The 22,602-nt window shown below is 36.6% G+C and overlaps 1 protein-coding gene and 1 long non-coding RNA gene across 3 annotated transcripts in view; both read left to right on the forward strand.

Annotated features, from left to right (window-relative positions):
• Positions 1–588: 588 nt before the first annotated feature.
• Positions 589–22,602, forward strand: part of LOC145786459 (epithelial splicing regulatory protein 2-like) — a 33,839-nt gene continuing 11,825 nt past the window's right edge. Inside the window, exons 1-12 of one of the 2 annotated variants that reach the window (XM_082598117.1) lie at positions 589–729; positions 958–1,089; positions 2,055–2,200; positions 2,887–3,014; positions 9,509–9,604; positions 9,840–9,894; positions 10,193–10,303; positions 12,697–12,829; positions 14,194–14,236; positions 15,273–15,367; positions 16,050–16,166; positions 16,975–17,064. In XM_082598117.1, coding sequence (XP_082454243.1) covers positions 589–729; positions 958–1,089; positions 2,055–2,200; positions 2,887–3,014; positions 9,509–9,604; positions 9,840–9,894; positions 10,193–10,303; positions 12,697–12,829; positions 14,194–14,236; positions 15,273–15,367; positions 16,050–16,166; positions 16,975–17,064 — 1,287 coding nt within the window. Of the gene's footprint in view, positions 730–957; positions 1,090–2,054; positions 2,201–2,886; positions 3,015–9,508; positions 9,605–9,839; positions 9,895–10,192; positions 10,304–12,696; positions 12,830–14,193; positions 14,237–15,272; positions 15,368–16,049; positions 16,167–16,974; positions 17,065–22,602 lie in introns of those variants that run through there. The other variant, XM_082598118.1, reaches the window with a different exon arrangement.
• Positions 6,736–8,596, forward strand: LOC145786460 (uncharacterized). Its single transcript, XR_014291297.1, has 4 exons — positions 6,736–6,930; positions 7,189–7,250; positions 7,395–7,561; positions 8,003–8,596. It is a non-coding gene; the product is annotated as an uncharacterized LOC145786460 (long non-coding RNA).

Below are 22,602 nucleotides of genomic sequence, written 5' to 3' on the forward strand. Positions count from 1 at the left end.
GTTGGTAAATTCAAGGCAGATTTTTTATGAAAAGTTTAGCGAGAAGTTTAATTTTGCAATATTTCTTTGCGTCCGTTTGATGTTTTCTAACGTTGATTAGCTGTGCAGTAACTAATTCTACTGGCGTTTGGCGACACGGTGACCTGTGCTTGCACAATGAACGCAAGGAATGCATGGAAAGCGCGAAAAGCACTAAAGCGGAAGATGCAAGAAAAAAATCAAGGATTTCCAAACGTGAGCAATTTGTTTCCATAGTTCAATGGTTGTAATTGTAACAATGGTTTGTATTTTTGCGCCAAAGGGTGGCCATAGGGCACAGATGTATCTCGTTAGTGCCTATGTTGAGTACTGATGAGTATCTATTAAGTAGATGCATCCGTACCCGGCAAACATATAGAGTTGATTTAGGCGTAGTGTATTTAAACTTTACAAGAGAAGTCCAACGTTTATGATATGCAAAGCTATTATTGTGACCAATGTATTGTTTGCTCAACAGACAAGAAAAAAAGTTAGGTCTGCTTCGTTTTCCAACTCAGGCATCATTAGCAATTGCTACTATCGACGTACTGCAAGGAAGAGCCGAAAGACATGAACTCTAACCATCATTGTGATATATTAGTCCTCTTGTACTGCGGTACAACAGGAAACAACAGCTCAGAACTACTTGGCAGTGATGAAAGTGACGTAGTTATTATAGTCTGGCAACTCATCGATTTAAACCAAAATAAGGTAGGCAATGCCATAAACGCTTGAGAAAATATGGTTTGATTTAAGTTGTATTACCGTAGCCTACTTTTAAAGATAAGTTTTGCTTTGAACAAAGGTTATATTTTTAATTTAAATTGTCGTGCAAAATTTCAATTGTACACTGTATTATTGAATTCAATCTCGCATTTACATTTTAATTCGATTTTCGGTATTTTCGTATAAATTTAAAAAACATGTTTTTTTCAAAAGACTGGAGATATTCATTACATTTACGTGAAGTCATTCGATGAAGCGACATTGCGTAAGGAATGGCAGGAGGAGACCGGAATCACAAACAAAATTCTGGAAAATGCTCCTAGTCTGGAAGACGCCATTCACCAAGTTAGTAATATTTTCAAAAATTCTGCCGCAAACTTCACTAATTATGTACAATTGTACATTATCGATTCAAAGAATAGAAATTAGTAAGCTGATTCTATAATTATGCAAATAACTAGATTAAAATTTTGTAATTTTCGTTCACACATTGTAAAAAAATTGCTTTGCCGAGCGCTATACAGTATGTATTGAAACGTCGAGTAACTTCGTAAAAATTCCAACTTCTGTCTTGAGGTGTTATTTGAAATATAACACTTTTGCGTTCAAATGTCATTGTCGGAACAACAAAAAAACGAATTCTTGCAAAAGTATTTACTTTGCTTAGTTTAGTTGCTTTAAAATTTCACACATCCGTTTAAAACAGTGGAAGTGTTTTGATTTAAAAAAACAAGTCCTTATGTTAGAAAATACTTTTGAGAAATGGTTGCGACGCGACACAGCAAAGCATTTTCTCCTGGTAGATTGTAAACTGTACCGGCATAAAAAAAATTTCCTCAAAATAATTTTATTGCAATTTTTTGCAATTGCAACTACTTTCGACATCAGACTCATTTCAAGCTAACGTAATCTCTATGCACAGATTTTTAAATGGTTTATGTGTTACAAAATATCTTTAGGTGTAGTTTTCGGTTATGTGCTGGTACAAGCTAGTGACTAATCTTGGTCTATAGCGACTTGTACGCTAAGAGGCACTTAAATGTGGATTGAATGATAAATAAGCACTTATGTATGACAATTCTGTCTTTTGTTTATAGCTTAGTATAAGCGTAGTTAAAAAAACACACTGTATAGTGTATAACGTCAAGTGTTTTCTCTCTATACGATAGACTGATGGCATAGAGACTAGGATTACTACCGTACATCGAGCAGAATTTGCGCAGCTTTTACCAAAAGCATTATCATGCAATCTCTTAAAAAGATTGTTCTAAAAAAAATTTTTGATTGACTTTATGAACTCTTCCGTTTAGTTCGAACAAACCCTACGGAATGAGCTGAACGATCAAGGACGTACATGCAGCTTCACATTATGCACAGACGGCCAGTGCCACCTTCGACAGGTTCTTATGCCGGCTTCCATACGCCATGACATCACTTTGCCCGACTTTTGTTACAGGTGCTTTAATTATAATAATTATTGCTTTTTAACTTCAGTGTGTTCACTTAAGGAGATTTTATCTCGGACTCCTACAATAAAAACAAATAGGCCTAGGCCTACTCATGGCAACAACAACAACACAAGCAAGTGGTGTAGATTCTAGAAACATTCACGGCTACAAAACGCCAATGTTGCAGTCCTTGAAACCAAAATAGACTTCAAACAGAAGAATTGTTCGCGGTGGCAACACTTTCAGAAAAATGCAACAGTGTTACTTAAATTGGGCTGGTATTGAAGTGAAACAACATAGCTTGCAGTATGGGTTTACACAGGGTTTTACATAAATGTTAATTTCTGTAAGTTCTCTGTCTTTTGTCTGAACCTTTTTGTTCCTTTTGTTGGTTGGTTGTCGATGAGGTGATCAACTACCAACAAATTTTTAAATTGCCTCTATCACATCGACTTGGTGATTCAAATTTCTCTTGATGCATTGCATGCAATCGAAGTTGTATAAAATAGCCCAGTATTGTAGCTTGCAAAATATTCTTAAAAATTGCAATTTAATGCATTCAACGTTCGACTGAATTATTTTATTGCAGTTTTTCTTTAATGGAAAATGTTTTTGCTGCTTTGTTGGTTTGTACTTTTACGGGAAAAAAATTACGTGGGTTCTATTAAAAAACTATATTTTTTTACTACGACAGCTTTTTCGATTTGAAAAACGAATTTCGCTTGCGTTGTCCGAATGCCGATGCAGACACCCCAATGGAAGCATTCAGTGAGGACTCAGTTGCCGTTCCAGCTGGTACATCTGTAGAAGACATGCTTAATTGTATCCTTTATGTCGTTACAAAGTTTCGTAACTTGCAAAAACGTTGTAACAGCGTTCTATCCTTTCAATGACAACTTCATTCACAAACACAATACTTAACATGATGCCGATCATATTCTGAGCGTTTGCTACACGATTGTTTGCATAGGACAGCTGGGCTGCTCTCAACCATCCATCGACCAACCCATCATTGCGTTTCTAGTATATTTAACAAACCCAACAGGATGTAAGCACGTTGCTAAACTACCAAAAAGACTGAACGAATAAAAACGTGGTACTTGCCACTTGTAGCAATTTAAATCTTGCTTAAAGAGCATTTATAGGTTTGAGAGACGCCTCCATCACTCGCTATCGTTCTAACAGCTGTGACTTTACTTGAACTGGGGCTTGACTGCTGATATTTTGCAGCACAACAAAAAATATTGAAGCTCTGCAGGAGAAAAGTAATTGACAATTGCCTTGCCTGACTCTGTACACTGTTAAAAATTTTCGTAATTTTACTGTCAAAAGAGCAGTAGAATATTACTATCTTGTTACAGTACTTGAAATTACTGGCCATTTTGTGGTATATTTACTAGACAAAGACGTTTTTTTACTCCAAATATAGTAGAATCACTGATTGAGCAGTTTTAAATTTTACTTCTTTTCGTAGTAGATGATTTCACTTCTTTTTTGGAAGTGAATTTACTGGTCTGTGAAAGTGTTTTGCAATTTTACTGACAAAAATAGTAAAAAATTTCATTGACTTTTTATAGTTTTTTTTTTAACTTGCATTGGCAGTAATTGTACTATAGGTACGGTAGGCTACATGGGCAGTAACATTTTATTAACACCGTTATTTTAGTCCGATTAGGCTACTATACTCCTGTGCAGCAATATATTTAGCACTTCTACGAAACGTCAACCTTTTTACGGTCACACCAGCACATTCTCGAAACAGTGGGATGCTACGTTATGTCATGCCTTTCTGTTTTGATATCTGATATAGGCTACCTTGGCCAGCAATATAGAGTTCGTGGGTTAATTGAAACAATCATGACTGGAAGGAAAGTTTGCTAGAGATCCGAACTCACGGGCTTCCAACAAAAATGTTTTAATTGTTTGTAATATTGGTTCCTTAAAAATGCACTGAAAGTACTAGAGAGTCGAACCGAACCCGAGTTTTATAGTCAAACGGTTCGACTCTCTGACTAAAACCCGAGAATTATTATCACTTATCAGTCGTCAGCCAACGGGCTGGCGAATGTTATCCTGGTCCGCGCTCAATTTCCCGCCTTCCCGCTCAGAATTTGCAGAGTCTGATTAGCGTTGCCAGATGGGGAAATAGGATAACAAATTTAAAAAAATTCTGGTGAAATTCAATTTTAGAGGCCTTTGATGCCAAATTTTTTGACTTTGGGACCAGAAAACTTTTTGGTAAAATCTAATGAAATTTTCCCCCAATCTATTTTTTTCAAGAAAGTTTTTTTAAACTTTTAAGCGAAAAATCCCCGCTCGTATAGAAAACGTTTTGCAAGAGGTTTGCGCATGCGTGACGGCAGTGTCTTATGTCTTAAAAACTATTTGTATTTTTAGGCGAAATTGTTTTATTTAGGGTGTTTTACATATCTGGTGAAGTTGTATGCAATCTGGTGAAATTTTATTTACTTTTTGGTGCTAAGCATCTGGCAACACTGAGTCTGACAACTGAGCATGTGCAAGGATGCAAGCATCAAGCATGGTTGCAGGAATAGTGCAGTAACTTAGTTACAGCTGGTTTTGTTGCAGTCATAAGTTTCAGATAGACAGAGGAAGCGTGTCAATAGCAAAAGTAGCATCGTTAAACCTGTATCACTGAACAGGTAACAAGTTTAATCCTACAAATGGTATCTTTGCTGATTTTTTTTATGTTTACCATGGACAAATGAGAACAATATTAGCGTACCATTGAAATTAATTTATTTCGATGCTTTTAGTAAGTTAACTGCATTAAACTGCTACGAAATTACATAGTTAAGCAATATGCACTGAACAACAATGACTTAGATCAGGCAGGTCGGTCTGTCAGTCAATGCAGTGAGGCTCTGCCCCTCCCTACAATTTTCTAACCACTGCACCCCTGAGTCAATGTGAAGAACTACCTAACACATCTTCCCGGTATACCAGTATTGTAGCCTACTGAACACACAATGTTGAAGTAGTCGAGCTCTGTTGTAGTAGCTTCTAGCATTCGGACTCTGGATTGGAAGAACCAGTGTTGGAATCGTACTATAAAAAGATTAGGCAGTGGCTATTTGACCGGCGCCGGTCTTTGAATCTGAAACACTATTTGACCGGTCATGACATCACTATAGTATACAGGCACCTTTTTCTCTTTCAAAGCAAAAGACGAGAAGCGCGTATATAAGTTCTAAATTCGACAAGTTTATTCAACTCGATACGTGGTGCGTGCGATACGGTACTTCGCCGGCTTCTATTCTAGAGGGAATGAGTTTGATACTACCCGGAAGCGTTCTTTTTTCTTTAACTTAATTTTGACCCGAAGTGCATTTTTGTAGTCAATTTTTAATTTCAGTTGCCTACAGCCCAATTTCTTATGTCTTTTCAAATGTGAGTAATAAAGTTAGAATTTTTTAAATTGGCGGGAATTTGAGAATTTCTCTGGGTAATTTTCCGTTTGTGGCCGTGCTAACTACTGATATATAGCCTACTACATAATTTTTCATTCAGGCACGTTTTAAACCTTTCAAGGGTTTGCCACCTTTTCCCGTTCATTAACGTGCTGGTAGGTCTATATCGATTTTTGTAGTTAGTATCTTTTTTGTCCCGGACGCGTTAATGACAAAAATAAAATGATAGATTGATGTGACCGTGTGTGCCGAACGAAGCATTACACTTTTGCTCTCAACAAGTTAGATATATACAATGCTTCTTTTAAAAAAATGGTAATAGTATGTAAATGTAATGCAACTCAAATTAAAAATTGACTACAAAATGCACTTTGGGTCAAAATTTAGTTAAAAAAAAAAGAATGCTTCCGGGTAGTACCGAACTCATTCCCTCTAGAATAGGAGTCGGCGAAGTATCGCACGCGCCACGGATCAAGTTGAATAAAATTGTCGAATTTAGAACTTATATACGTGCTTTGTAAGAGAAAAAAAAAAAGGTGCCTGTATAGTGATGTCATGACCGGTCAAATAGTGTTTCAGATTCAAAGACCGGCGCCGGTCAAATAGCCACTGCCAAAAGATTACTAGGCATGGCTGCTGCAACTGTCTTCAAAATGAGAAAATATTAGGTAGCCTACACAGTTTTAAAAAAACAAGCTGTGACCCTAACTAGAGAGTATATCTGCCATATCTGGTGCTACGCCTTGCCCATGAGTAGCCAGGGAGTAACGACATTTGAGATGCAACTCCATTTTACCTCAGAGTGAAACCTCTGCCGTCAGTTGCAGTTTATAGGCCTAGTCAATGCCCAGGACTGTTAAAAAGTGAGAACTAAATAATTGAGTGGTTTATCCAGCTGTGGTGATAAACTTGTGGTAGGCTGATCTTTCGTGTGTGACCAGCGTGAATAATTTGAGCAGCAGGTCCAGGGTGGTAAACGATAGACCCTCAGCCCTGGCCAAAGATCAAGAAGGAAAAATCCCCATTAGGCTACAGGAAGAGGACCAGTACTTATTACTGGTATTATTCGTGACAACGTCTCATAATACATGTTTTAAACCAATTTAGGTTTTTTCATGCTTTCCTGAGCATGTGTTGTATTTCATTTCATTGAATAACTTGATACTTGGATATTATCCTTGTGCATTTATGATGTGCCGGGAGACAACTGGCGGCTGGGAGACAACTTGCCCATCTCAGTGGGATTAGTGGAACTGATTACAACATATTTTAAAGAAGATTGCTCAGCGATTTATCAATGCTTTGAGGTAACGTACATCTATTATTATTTACTTGCAAACACAGTTTTTTAATACCCAACCTTCCCATTCCCGGAAGAACATCCGACACATACTTTGCAAATTTATATATAGCTTATATATAACTTGTGTGATATGAACACCATGCTACTACTGCTAATAAATTCTATTTCATTGCCTTCTTAGCGATAAGAGTGCGGCTATATGAGTGTTTGACAATGTTTGTATTATTTTCAATATCTTAAAAATGTTGAATTCAATTTGTAGGATTCAGCTATCTTCCAGTTTGAAGAAACTCGTGTACCAGCATCCAATAATTGTGTGTTTTGGTAAATTGTGAATGAGCGTTTGTACAATTTTGACTGATGTACAAGTGAACTTTTGAATTGCTCACCTAAATATGAAGTTGGTAAATGTAAATATGCACTAATTTCAGTCTTCGTAGTTTCATTTGTGCCTCATTGCATCTGCAGGGCCCACTCTTGCCAGTGCAGTGAAGTTTCTCGTATTCATCGAAGGCAACCTTGCAATGGAAACCAAGTCGTTTTTTTGTAGCGCTGGCTTACTTCTTCTGCTCATATTACGTCTTTGCAATGTCATATCCAGATAGTGCAGCTGCAAGTCTGGAGTTTATACAGAGGTATGTAAACCTGTAATGTGTTTAATTGTTTATGTATGAGCTAAGGAATAACAATAATGGAACTCCCTCCTTCACAAAGTCATTCATACCAGTGACAAGCTGGTCTGGAGTGGGATTCAAATCCACGAAGTTCTTGACAGTGTCTCTCTACTGCAGCTAGTAAGAACTGCACCCATTACCGGAGGGATTGCGTCTTAGACCACTCGGCCATCCAGACTGATTATTAGAGGTGTTAAACTGTTAATACTAGTTATGTACGCAAGTTCCAAGCCACAACTCCAGAGGATGACGATTATTCTAAGGTTTGTGGAAGTGACAACGCATTCTGATCAATTTGAAGGTTTCACTACACGATGGTATTGTGGTGTAGTTACAAACATTGCTAAATATCACAGTCAAATTTGAAAAGATCCACTGATATAACTTGTGTTGTTTCCTCAGATACTTTGCTCGCATTGGGGTCATCCGTCATGACAAGAAAAAGTGGGATGTGCACCCTAAAGTACTCCGACTGTGCAACGAGGTCATGCTTCGGCAGGGATGTTTGTTATGAAGATTGAAGCAAGTCAAGAAATTCACTGTTCAGTCGCTGCTGCTTCATGCTTCGCCGAAATATAGCCTCGGCTGAACTCTGCAGTTAAAAAAGCGAATTCACGTGTTCGTGAAACATCAAACAAATAGCTATACTTGTAACATCTTGAGAAATATATTGTAAAACATTGTCGCCAGTGAGGTCTGCTGTACACAATAAATTTATATCTGCAAATGCACGTGTGTAATATTTACTTGTAGAGAAAGTCATTTTACTCTCATAATGCCGTTTGTCACAAAAACTATTCGGAAAGTTATTTTGCTGCCTGTCCAGAGCAGTAATGTTACTGATCAGAAACATTTAAAAAATGACTATCCGGAGCAGTAATTCTACTGATCAGAAACATTTAAAAAATGACTATCCAAACCAGTAATTTTACTGATCAGAAACATTTAAAAAATGACTATCCAGAGCAGTAATTTTACTGATCAGAAACATTTAAAAAATGACTATCCAGAGCAGTATTTTTACTGATCAGAAACATTAAAAATATGACTGTCAACGGAAGTAAAAATACTTCCATTACAGTAAATAAAATTACTACTTAGGAAGTTATTTTGCTGCCTGTCCAAAGGACAGTAAAATTTTTTAACAGTGTAGAGCACAACCCTATTGTTGCATGCTTGTCATTCTGGCAAGAAGGTGAGATAGGGAAGCGGATAAGGCGCTTTCCAATCATGCAGTTGGTTTTTGATAAACATCGCTCGCCTCTACCCAGGGTGTAATAAATTGAGTGGGGGTAGTTGGTGAAGAAAAGGCAACTGAGAGAAAGGAACTGGCCACTTTGTTGTTAGTGCCGAAAGCTTAGTATAATGAGGACCTTATCTTCTCATCCCCCGATGCTTGGATTTAAATATGGGACTCACCTTTATCTCCTTTGGTAACAAGAAAGTTCAACGATGGTAAAAATTGTTGGTTCAATTTCTCTTTCAGCGTTTTGTTTTTTCCTGCCGGATAATTGCCAGGTTGTAATCTGTGTCAGCCACGTTTGGTTTCTCTAGCCTAATGACTCATAGTTGCCCAGAAAAAACCAAGCTTGTGCCTTGTTTCTTGTTTTATACTTTCATTGCGGTTATTGGCTTAAGCCTGTTGTTGCGTTGGCATCCTGTTAGACGACGACATATTTCTTTGTTTTCCGATGCGTGTGAACTGACAGACGTTTAAACCCATTGAGCTACTCTATTTTAGTCATTGAGACGGTTGGTATCTTCCCATAGAAACTCACTCGCTTGCATTTATTTGCTTTTAGGTATCAAGTATAGATATAGCTCATTGAGATATTTTCGTTTGTTGCAAGCACTTTAATTTATTGTCACAAGTGCAAACGAGGCATCCTTAACAACTGGACAATGCAGACCTCAGCATTGTTGTTGAAGAATTTGGCACATTTGGAGTTGACCACGTGAGACGCATGAGTTCCATAATTCAAGTCCTCATATCTGAGCAATATGGTGAGATACAACCACTCTTGAAGCGTGTCTTCCTTTTTTTAAATCGTAAAATATTGCAATGTTACGAGCTAGAAATGGAGCATACAAGAAAAACGTAACCATTTCTACCACAGAAGTTTAAAATAGACAGATAGTTAACCCAGAAAGCGAAATTTGTCATTTTTACATTGATTCAACGTCTGCAGTCTGAATAAATGACAATCTGTTTTTTCATAATTAAAAAAAATATTTTCAGGTCACATATTTTCAACTCCAGAAAGAATTGTTGCCCGATTAGACACCGGACCCTGGTGAGATATTTCTCTTATCGTTGTTACGATGTATTATATGACATAACTTTCAATATCTTCAAAGCTGAAAAGTTGTGAATGTAGGCTATAACAATACTATGTAGTTTTTCAGCAGTGTCTGTAGTGCTCATCTGATAAAACAAAAACAAAAAAATATAAATGGCTTCAATGCCTCACTGACGTTTTGCACATCATAAATACCCGCATCTTCAGAACACATAAATTGAAATAAAACAAGGAATTTCCTGCACTATGCAAGTCATACAAGTTGGCAAGTTTATTTTTGAATTTTTTATAGTATGACATCAGACTTGGTAACCGACGACACGGTGGTCAGGGCGAGAGGGTTGCCATGGCAAGCATCAGACCACGACGTAGCGAGGTTCTTTAAAGGTCTCAATATTCCAAGGTTTGTTTCCACATTTTTGTTTACCTTTTCCAAATAGAATGTGTAGCCCATCTATCACATTACGAGCATAGTTATTGAATTAACAGTTCATGTACAACAAAAATGCTGTGATTTTTACAAGTTCACATGCTGTGAAATTACAGTAGGCCTATGTGCACTGAATAATTCTTTTTACAGCCGTAAAATCGAAAATAATTGAATCCAGCTTTGGAATGTGCTTTCCACAGCCTGCAACTGGTTAAGCAACTTCGCTTTTACGAAAACAGAGTTTCCGCAAAATAAAACTTTTTTTTATATATAAAATGAAAACAATTTTTAGCCGCAACTAATACAATGAACTAGTCAAGCATTCTTTGCTTTGCTGCTTTGTTCTCTTTTTCTTACCGATATTAGAGTAACTATGTAGCCTAAAATCGTGAAATAACTACGCAAAATGGTATTGAAGCACTCTCAATGTGTTAAGCCACTTCAAGTTGTGATGGAATATCCTTGTCAAAACAAATGTGCCTGTGACAAGCAATTTGACCTCAATACCAGTGACATTATTCCACATTGGCATGATTTATTTCTGAAACAAGTTTAACAAGGAGATGTCAAACTACTTACTATTCCGGGTTTTGATTTCTTCAAGCAAAGCAACGACAAGCAGTTTATAAATAGACAAAACGAACTATTCCATTTCCCATGCATCAATCCCAGTTTCAATGCATTAAAAGAGTGCTTTGAAGCGGAAATTCGCCAGAAAGATGACATATTATTTCACCTATTTCCCAGAATTGAGCGTTAGTTTCTCTAGGTAAAAAGCAGATACATTAGTAACCGCATACACATGTACAGTAGAGTGAACGCTGATATATACAAAATTTAGAAAGACATTTTTTTATGTAACTTTCCAGTGCACTGCACGACTTTGCGAAATAAATTGATGAGCAAATGTGGAAGGTTTAGCATTTTTTAAATTGAGACAGCAAGTTTTTGTTGTTAGCCTCGCCCACTCCGAGTAAAAGATGATTTTTTCATATAACTATAAAACAAGAGTAGACTATATATATTAAAAAGTGAGCTTTGACTGTTGCAAGACTATTTGAATTCATATTAATAACAACCAGTGCAGATGTACCATAAGTTACGTTGTTTATAAAGAACCTGCAGTATTCTTAAGCTTTGCAGCACCGCTTTTTCATTCACAGTCTTAATGAGTAGCCTACATGAGTTGTTGGAATAAACTTCGTACAATCTTTTGAACCCAACACTTAAACTATCAAACTATTATATTTACAAATCAATACAAACGTTTTACAAAAATGCAGAAAGCTTATTTTTCTAATTCAATATTGTATCACCTCGTAAAAGAATATAAAAGAGCCAATCACAATCAACCACTCATCAATCAAATTTACGAGCGTATTATCGACATAATTTCCACATATTAAAAAAACAAAACTAGCAAGGATATAATTCTTAGCTGTAGTCTTCGTGTTGCTGATTTTTAAAACAAATTAATGAAGCACTTTGGAAGTATGGCAGGGCCTTTTTTAACAGATTGTTACTGGGGCTGGGGCTAATCAAATTTTTGACATGTGCATCTGAACGGTTGGGAATTCTGCTCCCCGGCGAATTCTACAAACACATTCAATCCATGTTTGAACTCCAACAATGTTATGTAGGGTTAGTTATTGTAGGTGGAGTCTTCCGTAGCGTAGATGCTTGTGATGATGATTCTTAAAAAAGTTTACATTGAACACAACAAAAGTTACTGTACATTGTAACGCAAGTGACTAAAAACTAAAAACACTTTAGAACGGTAATTACTTTTTCGGAACAAGAGTCTACCAGTCTAAATATCCCAAAACTGACCAGAAGCTGATACAGCTTCTTTAGTTCGTTCGCTAGACTCCAGATTTAGAACTGCAGCTTTAAATTTGTTCCTTCACATGTATTGTGAAGGGACAAACTATAAATTACGAGAAAACGCGTAACAACTCACACTTTACTGGAAGACTCAACAACAATGTCAGTGGAGAAGGGTTGGAGGACAATTTCCCCACTTTCCCCTTAAAAAAGGCCCTGAGATATAGGATTGATTAAATGTCATAAAAGTCTAGTAACGATCAATCACTGTGAAGCGGCATTTTTCTCTAATTTATGGGAATTTTGCACTGACCAAGTTTTTCTTATATTTTTCACGTGCATTTCTTTGGTTCCATGGTGGTCTGGTGTTGGTGGTTTTGTCATCGACGGTGCTGGTGGTGATTTTTATTCACGGCTCGGTCTGGGTTGGTAAATTGGCTTCCGTTTGGTGGCGCCATTGCCTCGTTCGTATCTTCAAAACACGCCAACGGTTCCGCTAAACTTTTGGGTCAATGCGAAATTATTTCGATTGTAAACATCAGGGGAGGGGCAGCTTTGGTTTTGAACCCTCAAGGAAGGCGAAACGGGGAAGCGTTGGTGCGTTTTGAAAACCACGAACAGAGAGACCTGGCCTTGCTTCGACACAAGCATCACATGGGCAGCAGGTACATCGAGGTGAGGTTTGTTTCAAGCTTTTCTTGTGTTTTTATTTTAAATTTCTTTGAAAAGTTTTCAACGTCTAACTTTACTGTACTTCTAACTTTACTGTTCGTAGCACGACGACACAAAAATGGTATAAGGGGAAATAAATGTTTCTGATTGAAAGTTTATTTTTACTTTTCGTTTAAAAGGTAGCCCCGCAATTATGAGGGAGGTGTAGCTTACAAATGTATTTTAAAAATTAGAAATTAGATATCAACAATTTGTCGTCAAAATGAAAGTTTTAAAAAGGAAATAGTTTTTTAGTTAGTCTTTTCAAAACAGTTGGATCATCAGCATGATCGGCAATTCTTGTTCCGATATTCTATTGCGATTTTTTATTCCTGATTTATTGAATATATCCATTGTCCACACTACGTAAGTTGCATTTTAAACCGTTTGGTATTTTTATGGTCTATCGATAGATTGGCAAAGAATTTAATCTCAAAATAATTAAAAAAAGTGAAGTCCGTTACAGACCAACTACTTTGAGAACTTTATCAAATATTAATGCAATGTAGGTTATACCTTCTGTAAGACACAAGTTTTAGAAAATTACAGCTTTACAAAACTCTTTACAAAATACTTTCAGCAAAATACAGCCTTGATTACAAGGCACGGTGTAGTTTTAGCTGCATGGTCATATAGCTACACAGGCGATATTGATAAGCTTTGTTAAACCAAAAATCAAAACATGACTAAAATTATTCGTAGGCTATATCTTGATGTCCTGTACATCACCGCTTCGAGGTCCGGTTAAAGGCCTGTAATTGAATAAGATGTCTCTAACCATACTTACAGCATAAATTCGATTTAAATCTACCATTGATTAATTTGTATAAATCTGCAAAACGATGGCGGCTCATGTTCCCCGAATGGTTCTCATATATTTGTCACCAACAGGAAACGCTTAATTGGTGTTTGAGCATACGTCTGTTTTCAGCGAAATACTCGCATCTCTAACAATGTGCGCGTAGCACATCGATCGACAAACCCCTGACACGTCCCATCAACGTGAGAAAAATAGATAGGTTTGTTAACTGTTACAGTTGCCAAGCAGATACAGATGGCAGATACGTTAAATAGGAAACATGAATCACGGTTACGTATCCGAAACAGAGGCATAGCACCATCTATATCGGGGACGTGTAAAGCTCAGGAGGGCTATTGTAAATTTCAACAAAGTTTCCTGAGACGGTCATCTTGATTGAAATCGATGCTGATTGCTTTATTAAGTTACAGTCTGCTATTGCATTAGTTGTAGCGAGTTTGCATGGTACACAGCAGGAGAATCCAGTGAGTTTGCCTGTACAAGACTAACGCTGTTATTTTTCTATAAGGTGTACCGGGCTACAGGAGATGAATTTCTTAAGGTTGCAGCAGGTAAGCCTCGAATCTCCTCCTTAAAAGTATTTTCAATTCTTTTTGGTCAAGATATGCTCAGCAGTACCCAGTACCAATAATCCGGTACTCAGATACATTGATTCAGACGTCTGCAGACGTTGAATCAATGTTAAAATGACGGACTTTGCCTTCTGGGTAGTGAGATTAACTTTAAAACACACTTTCGTTACGATGCATACAAAAAGTTTACAAAAAGCTATGCCAATGCAACCACTTCAGTATGGTCGCATTTCAACTTAAAAGGGTAAAAACATTTCGGAAAGTAAAACAGAAGCCAGGCCACTTATGTTGTGACAATTTATCAATGATTTTGTGTAAATTTGTGGACGACTACAAAAAAAAGTTACGATTCGTAACTTTTTTTTGTCTGATCTAAGAAGTTTTATTAAATTGTTAGCATTACATTGAGCAAAAAAATTAAAAAGCGTAAACAAAAAACTCTCAACTTATAAAATCCTAAATCTCTTTTTGCTGTCTTCTCAGTTATCATTTAACAAGCTCACACAGCATTTCATACATGGCATAAACAAAACCATTAAACTGTTTATATTGAAGTGCATTTTGCGTGAATGTTTAATTTTGGAAGAAACGGCCATGGCAAGAGACAACTATGCCGTGTGACTTTAAATGATTAATGAGATATTTAAAAGTGACTTGTGAATATTACGCTCTACCTTTCGTATATCCTGAGTAAGCTGTTGCATGCTTATTGCGTATAAAATTGATAAATTACAAACGCTTGCACGTAGGCTATAGTATGACATGCCATGCATGTGACTTCTTTTTTATAATCTTTGTAACGTCAGTTTACATAAAATAAACTCACAAATTCAAGTGTTGTTTTATCTTGCTCCCCTGAGAAGAAATTATGGTTTTCAATTAAATTCAACTTCGATGCAAATTATAAGCATGTTCTTTATTGTCTTGCTTTGATAATATATCTCAAGTAAGTTCTAAAGAAGCTAAAGCTTTTGTTGCTTCAAATTTTATGTTAATGACTATTGCGTTTTGACAGGCACATCTTCGGAAGCAATAAACTTTTTGTCCAAAGAGGGTGACGCAATTGTGCGCATGCGCGGTCTTCCATTTACTGCAACTGCAGAAGACATTGTAAGTATGCATGCAAAAAAGCTTGAATGCTTAAGAAAAAGCTAATTAAAGTGCTCTGCCAATTTGACTGAAAATTGCAGTGCCTTTAACTAAACATGAGTTTAGCGGATCCGTAGCCGAGTGGTAAGAACACTGGTACGGTGCTCAAAAGGACATGCAACTGTTTCTTTAAGCAGGACAATTATGGGCAATTGGGCATGTCTATGGTGGACACGAAGATTGGCTTCCTTGCCTTCTCGTTCACTAAATCTTTATCCATCACAAACTTTTGGTTAGTGGATGCAACAAAAAAGTTTAGCTGCCTCATTTCGGACTCTAAAATGTTTCCATAGTTTGTGGCTTTTTACTCCACATAAAATGTATGAGAGCTAGTTTTGTGTTAAAATACTGGACATAGAAACTGATATATCCCACTAAGGAAGGCCATATTATTAATGCTATTACACATTTTATTGGTTTCGCAACAACATTATTCTTTTAATTGCTAATGTTTTCATTGCACGTGAGCTAGCGAAAAACAGGTGTAACTTACTGTAGATTATCCAAGCAAGCCTAATATTTAAAATTGAAAAGTGCCAACATTCTGTGATCATACAGTAGTTTCGCTTTTACTGTAATTATTTGATGTCGACTTAGCACCTTGATTTTTAATTTTGTTTTATTTTATCTCTTTTATTTACAGATTGATTTCTTTGACGAAGAGATTCCGGTGGCTCAACAAAAAGACGGTGTCTTGTTTGTCAAGCACGCTGACGGAAGACCAACTGGCGACGCATTTGTGCTGTTTTCCAGCGAACAGGTAGGGAACGTTTGCTTGATAAGTTTCGCTAAGGTATTTCAGTGCTCTAAGAAAAACCAGACAACACATCAACTGAATATCGTGTTGTCCAGTTGTTTTGTCATATCCTCCACACTGCCAATGTAGCGTAAAATTTTTACTCTCTCGACAAATGCAGCTGAGTTGTGCACAGGGCCCCGAGACAAATGTTTTAATCAGTACTCAACTCATTCGGCGCATTCCAGTGGAAAATTCGATTGACAATTCCGTTGCTTTCAGGCCTGGGTTAATTTATATTTGCTATGCCCCATACATCGCTCCTTACTTCCTTACTTCAATACTTCAAATGGGTTAGACCTCTTTCTAGCATGCTTCGTAATCCAAAAAGTTGACAAACTTCCTAATTTACAGCTTGCTTATAATATTTTATAATCAATCTGCATTGTTACAAATTAGCAACATTTTGAAACGCAAAACATACACAAGGTTAGACTTTATTTTCTTAGCAAACAAAGGTATTTTTTCATCCACTTCAGTAAACCAAATCCGGGGCTGCTTCACACTTTTGTGCAAGAATATCGCGCTTAATCATCTGCACCCGAATGCACTCTGCGGAAGATTGCCGAGACGGGAAGATGATATGCTGCGCTATATATCATCATAATGTAATCTAGGTCCATTTTCTTGTAACGACTTGTCGTATTCATTGACTTGTCAGCAATTTTACATCACATTTAAAAATGTTTTGTAAAACTAATTCTGTGGTCTGACTAAGATTTTTTTATGTGTCGACTGAAACTGTTTAATGAATTCACCCGTGCTTGCTTAGGTTGCGTTGAAAGCTCTTGGAAAACATAAGCAGACGCTGGGAAAAAGATACGTTGAGATTTTCAAAAGCACAGCAGCCGAAGTGCAGCAGGTTAGTCAAGAGATTGTTGTTGGTGATGAAGGCATAAAGTTCCAGGTTTGTGAAAACGATTTGCATCTGTAGAACAGATGTAGATTACCCAATCACGGACAATATTCTACACCAATTCAATTCGGATAAGGTTTAGCAATAATTACAAAAGTACATCAGAAAAAACTTTTTTTACTATTGTGCAGCTGGTAGGGTTACATTTTAGACTTGTATTCATTGCTTAAATGCTGGCACTTTGCACAACAGTCCAGTTTCATTAGCATCTTTTATTTAAGAGCACCGTAGTTAGTTTTTGCTGTAGCAATAATAGGCTTACATTTTATCAGCATCATCGATCACTGTATTTGACTTTGGCCATGCAGTGATGGTTATCTTCCCAAAACCAACATAATTTCCTTTCTTTTATGATACAAAAAATCTTCGAATTTATGACATCAAGCGAATTATGACAAACGATAGCTGCTTGAGGCAAAAGGACAGCCGAAGTAATCAAGTGGCAATTGTTTAGAGTTTTCACGAAAACTACTTAAATAATTTAGTATCACATTGACATGCCCTTGTTTAGTTTGGCTTATGCCATGAGCAATTGCAGTATAAATCTTAATTAAACTTTTAAGGCGAATTGGTGGCACTACACTAACTGGAGTTTTTCTAAATACAAATTACTTTGCTGGCAACAATACTGTTAATGTTGAAAAGGAGCGATCTTCCTGGCATCAGCACTCGCCTGCCGAGAAATACTGTTAATGTTGATTCATCGTTTAGTAATGTTGAACTATCTGTTTTATTGAGAACCGAATTTTGTGATTTAACATCAAGCAATGAAGATTGTTCGAATTATTGGGTAAATACTTTGAAACTTTGTTGAATAAATTATTTACTCTCTTACCGTTCAATGTCAACTGTTTTATAAACTTTTCATCCAACCTCAGCGGGATAGGACTTGGTTCGAAGCTTTATCAAGACTTGCTCTTGCAAGTCAAGCCTTTTAGATCTTGTTCAAGCGAGTTGGATATTTGTAAAACTGCTCCTGCGTGTAGACTTTTTGTTAATTGTAAACAATGAGAAAAAATTTGTTTTCATTTATTATTTGTAACTTATGGAATTCTCTGACAAAAGCGAGGCTTTAAAAATGAATTGTAGTGTTTCATCTGGTTTGTGCTTTGTATTGTTTATTTAGTTTGATACTTCACTGTGGTGTTGGCTTTATATTTAGTTTGTTGTTCTGACTTTCTCCCTCTTGTAGTCTTCGTAGTTTGTCTCAGTCTGTGAATGTTATACATTTGTGTATTGTAGGGTTGAATCATCAATTTTTATTCATGCACATCTATGTCATGTCCTTTTAAACACGCATCGATTTGCATTGTGTGTCTACAAACACAATATTTATATTTTTCGACAGAGCGTGTTTCATTTCACGTTTATCGACGAAACTATTTGTCAGAAAGAACTTAAAAAAGGAAACGTGTCACACACACCTCAATGCATTCAAATTTCTACTAGACTTTAAATGCAACAAATACTTTTAACTTTCAGTTATTTAAAATGCAATTTGACCTACAACACATTAAAGCGACTATTGCACTGGAAAATCGCAATTTAGTGAAACTGCATGAAAACCAGTTGGTGCTATATTTGTAGTCGTCCATAAAGTTGTCTACAAAAAAGTTGAAAACTTTACACAGGTTCACGTTGAACAAGGTTGGAACATACTGTCTCAACAAGAACTACTTTGGGATACAACTGTTTCATTTATTCACACACAAACGGCGAGTTATCTGCGACTTCCTACAATATTTTGTGAGTGTGTTACCAACTGCAGACCACACACATAAGCAATTATTGTAACATCTTGTGTGTCCTAAACGGTAGTCACGAACTAGGTAACCTTCACAAAACGCGAAGGAAATAAACTCATTTTCCAAATCAACTTTTCAACGTAATCTGCGAAAAGGTAGTTCTGCTCTAGGGCAGGATATACAATAGGTTTTTTTTCTCAGAGAAAAGACAACACGCAAATAAACGACAACATGACTATCACAACACAGGTTTTAGCTTGATTTTGCCTCTAGATCAGTGTTTCTCAACCTTTTTTGGCCCAACGCCCCCTTCATGAATTGGCAAAATTTTACCGCCCCCCCCCAACAACAACGATTAATTATGAAAAGCGAATATAAAACAAAAAATGCTATTAATACTACAAAAAGTGCTCTATGCCAAGCAAAAAGCCAAGCAGAGCGAATTACATCAAATATAGGCTAGTTACCAGTCTCTAAAACCCTTACAGCCTGTTTTACCCTAAAAAGGGGACCATCAGAAGGGCCTTATTCAGATAGAATTCTATTTCTATTAGAATAAGGACATTTTGATGATTTCATTTTAGGGTGAAACAGGCTGTAAGGGTTTTAGAGACTGGTAACTATATTTGATAAAAAGCAAATATATATTTGCGAGCATGAAAACAGTAGGACTATAGGCCTACTGGTAGTCAGTGTGAACCTTGGGTTTGGTGAGAAAGTGCCAGTTTCTCCACATCCGGTGTAAAGCCAGTGAGAAACATTAGAAGATCACCTCTTATGGATATGTCAAGTGGGTTGGTATGTAGCAGAAAAACACAGCTGAATCTCTTTTCCACCAGGTATGAAGTAGGAAATGCTACCACGACAATACGAGCTCTTTGACGAAATCGTTACGCTGGGTGGTAGATGGGTTAAATCAGAATGCACCCTAATAATCAAAACGCCCCCCTTAATCCGAAGTAATCATACCGCCCCCCTGAAAAACCAAAACGCCCCCCGGGGGGCGGTACCGCCCCCGTTGAGAACCACTGCTCTAGATGCTTAACACTTTTACTTTCAGCTGAGTAGCCTAAAATGCAAAACAGCATTGAAAATAAATTGTCATTTGTGCAAATTCTAAAACCAATGTTGTGGCAGTGTTGTTAACCATAACAAATAACATTCAAACGTATCAGTTTGGGGTTAACGGGATCCCTTTTCTTTACAAGAAAAAGTTATTCGGTGAAGAAATAACAAGTAACTCGTATGATAATGTCTCTAAATGATAGAAACATAGCTCCAGGCGTAAACGAGCAGACAAAAAACACTAAATGTCGCTTTAAATGACCTGATGCATCGTTACCAGTAATTGTGACTCGCCGCAAGCTGTACATATACGTATATCTGTCCGGGTGCTTTTGTTAATGTTGGTGAAAGTGATTTGTATGCTTTGGTAATTTTGATAAAAAGGCAAACGAACAGTAAAGTTTGACTTGACTTTCAAGATTTCATTTTCAAGAACAAGCAAACGTAAGTTTAGTACCTTTAATTAACGGTGTCGGTTTCGAGTAACTTCTTACCGGTTTCGTATCAATAAAATTTCAACTAACGGAGAGAAATTTCAAATGCAGAGGTTCGTCGCTTGATTTCTACGGTTTGATCAATGGACGCAAGAATTTTTCAAACACTGCTGTTAGTGTAGCCTACTCTGAAAGTTCTGCATTTCAACGAGAATATTTCTGTCAAATTCATTTGGTTTCAGCAAGAAATTACACTGATACTGTCGGCGGTTTAGACGAGAGAAAAAGCAATGTGCAGTGCCGAAATATTACACTAGCATAAGAACTATGCTCTACGAACCACACGGTGTCTTTTTGGATGTAGCAATTTTCTGTTTTAGTTGTAAATTCATTCAACTACTCTGCACTTGGATTGTATTTTCTTGTAACTTGAAAAGGGCGGCCTGTTGTCATTTGTATGCAGTTCTGGTCACATTTGAATTTGTTTACACCACTTGAAAGAAATGAAAGATTTTAAGTATCAGGTTTGGTGGCCGTGCTTAACTATATTTATTGATGCATATACCGCAATATTAGATCCATTCATGCACGTCTTAAACCATTAAGGTTTTGCCACCTTTTCCTTTTGTTAGTTTTGTTACCGTATTTCTTTTTCACAATATCATTTCTTTTGCATTCTGACAAAGAAAAATAAATCGAATTGAATTGAAATCAAAACTCTTTTTTTTACTGGTTTATCATAGTCTTGACTGTCAGCAAATGTTGTTATTTTACATCGATTCAACGTTCAGCGACGTTGAAACGATAAAAAATGAAAACTTTGCTACCCTTCCAGTCAATAAAATCTGTTATTTTTACATTAATTCAACATCTGCAGACGTTAAATCAAAGTAAAACGTCAGATTTTGCTGTCTAGTTACCTAAACCACGGAGGCAAATCGAAATCAGCTGAGAATCAAAAACATTGTCAGTTTATTTAATTTGGTGTCAAGTTGTAGCCCTTAAAGATATTTCAATCGCATTTGTCGGTTGATGACACGCTAATTTCGGGCATATCACTTCTGCAATATTAATAAGGTCTTCATGGGTTACGGCGACTGTGCGAATTAAAACAAAAACCAATAAAGCATTCTACCATGAAATTGCTTTATATTTTTATTTGCCGTAGGACGCAGGTACAGCAATACTAATATTGTTTTCAAGTTTTTGAACACGAATGTAACGTTTTTTTGCATAAATAACAATTTGAAGAACTTTACTGGTATTAATTTTACTTGTCTCAAACACTTTTGCATTAGTTTCCTGACGTTATATTTAGAAAGTATTAAAATATAAGTCGCTTTTCTAAGTTACACGTCATTCTTAATTACTTACTGCAGTAACCATGCCTACTGTAAGGTTATTTGGTTCAGCCACATACATAAGTCGGTGACCAACGTTTCATGGCTCAGATCGTCACTCGTCAGGCAAAATAGGGTTGCATAAGTCGCCACAAAGTTTTCTTCTTTTTCATATCTGCAGCACCGACTACGGTTGACAGAGTGAGTGTGATGTTGCAAGCTAGGTCAATCAACAAATGCAACGTTTGTCCCATTAAACTTTTCAAGAAATCACTGCAGACATTCAAAAAGTTAAAACACCAGAAGCAATCAACGTTTGGTCAACACATTTATAAACATACTACTCAAACAACTAATCAGTCGTTTTTTTACATTGATTCAACGTCTGCAGACGTTGATGTAAAAAACGACTGATTTTCTTTCTGGGGTAGATTTTGTTCAATCTCATCCAAGCTTATTTGAATGGATCATTTTGAGTGTTATTCCAATGAAGTTTATTTACAGTATGCAACAGAAAACAACACAAGAATGCTGGAAAATCAACAGGATAAGTTAGCTTGATGTACTGTGTATTTCTGATGACCTTTCGAGGCATTCTATCTACAACAGCAAAAATATCCGCTCGCTTGGGGGCGTAAGTGGGCATGAGCAGGTGTTGGTAGTTATGAAAATACTGAGTGATATTTAACATCGTTTGTGCAAAAAGGTGGCATCTCTCAAAAATCAAGTGTCCATTATCTTTAAGTTTCACAAAAAAAGTATTACATTACAGTAAGTACCGGTGGCTTTCTGATCGTGGTGGGTGAAAAAAGTCGGAATTAGTAACATTTACTTTCAAAATATGTTCAGAAAATGTTATCAGCCATAATTTACTTTAATAACTTCATTTGTTGCTAAAAA

The sequence above is a fragment of the Aplidium turbinatum genome, chromosome 17 (genome assembly GCF_918807975.1).
Source record: "Aplidium turbinatum chromosome 17, kaAplTurb1.1, whole genome shotgun sequence".
Lineage (NCBI taxonomy): Eukaryota > Metazoa > Chordata > Ascidiacea > Aplousobranchia > Polyclinidae > Aplidium > Aplidium turbinatum.